Consider the following 958-nt stretch of genomic DNA (forward strand, 5'->3'; position numbering starts at 1 on the left):
GTAATGTGTGTATATATATATATATATATATATATTCTAGCATTTAAAACTACAGAATTTTAATATCAGCCATAACACGAAAATAATTAGCATACCTAATGAAATCTAAATAGGGCTATAAAGAAGGGAAATTAAATGGTGACAAAATGTTCATTCTTGAGAGAACAGTTTCTTCACCTGAACATTAACTGAAAGGCTGTAAATTGGGATGTTTAATTGGTGAAATACTCATTCAACAATCTCAGGTTGATTAACTCCCTTTGTACTTCACAGAAATGATCACATGACTGATTACATGCACACAGTCTTGCTAGGTGTTGTGTAGATTTTCTTGTAAAGACTGCACCTCAGTCCTTACAAGAAAATCTGCATGACGCCAGCAAGATTTCAAACCCAGTGTTTCACACCCACAAGACCCCTGTGAGAGCGTCTGCGGATACTGTACAATGAATTTAACTACTCAAATAATCAGCATGGGGAAGATTATTTGAAATGACGTACTTTGCATTCATTATGTTGATACAGGCAATTTCGCAGTATCTCTAGAATCATCTTAAGCTCTCTCGTGCTGTTCTCCACCTGCTGACATTGAACAAAGACGGAGCAGTTCGAACAAGATATCATGCTGATAGTGGTAATTTATACCTTCTTTTTTATATATGCATACATTTGTGTCTGTTTGTATTAATTATAATTGTAACACTTCATATTAAGTTTTATTAATAGGTCTTAACAAAAATTACATGTTTCGTAACAAATGCACGTAGCGCAACATGATTTACTGACATAGGGAATGTTCCTAGATAAACATCCTTTGTCATTTCTAGAAATACATTAATTTCAACCATCATAGGCCTACCCCTAAATTAAGACTGCATAATTAGTTAACAGTCTTGTCATTCCAAGACCAATAAAGGATTTTGATCCAGAAACATTTTTCAATCACTGTGATCAGTTT

At 33.8% G+C, this 958-nt stretch overlaps 1 protein-coding gene across 1 annotated transcript in view; it reads right to left on the reverse strand.

The window, feature by feature from the left end:
* The window catches only part of rttn (rotatin), a 64814-nt gene that overhangs the window by 11338 nt on the left and 52518 nt on the right, over nucleotides 1-958 (reverse strand). The window contains exon 44 of the mRNA XM_016487408.1: nucleotides 502-579. Within this exon, the coding sequence (XP_016342894.1) occupies nucleotides 502-579 (78 nt within the window). The remainder of the gene's footprint in view (nucleotides 1-501; nucleotides 580-958) is intronic.

This window comes from Sinocyclocheilus anshuiensis, unplaced genomic scaffold (genome assembly GCF_001515605.1).
Source record: "Sinocyclocheilus anshuiensis isolate Anshui unplaced genomic scaffold, SAMN03320099.WGS_v1.1 scaffold1529, whole genome shotgun sequence".
NCBI lineage: Eukaryota > Metazoa > Chordata > Actinopteri > Cypriniformes > Cyprinidae > Sinocyclocheilus > Sinocyclocheilus anshuiensis.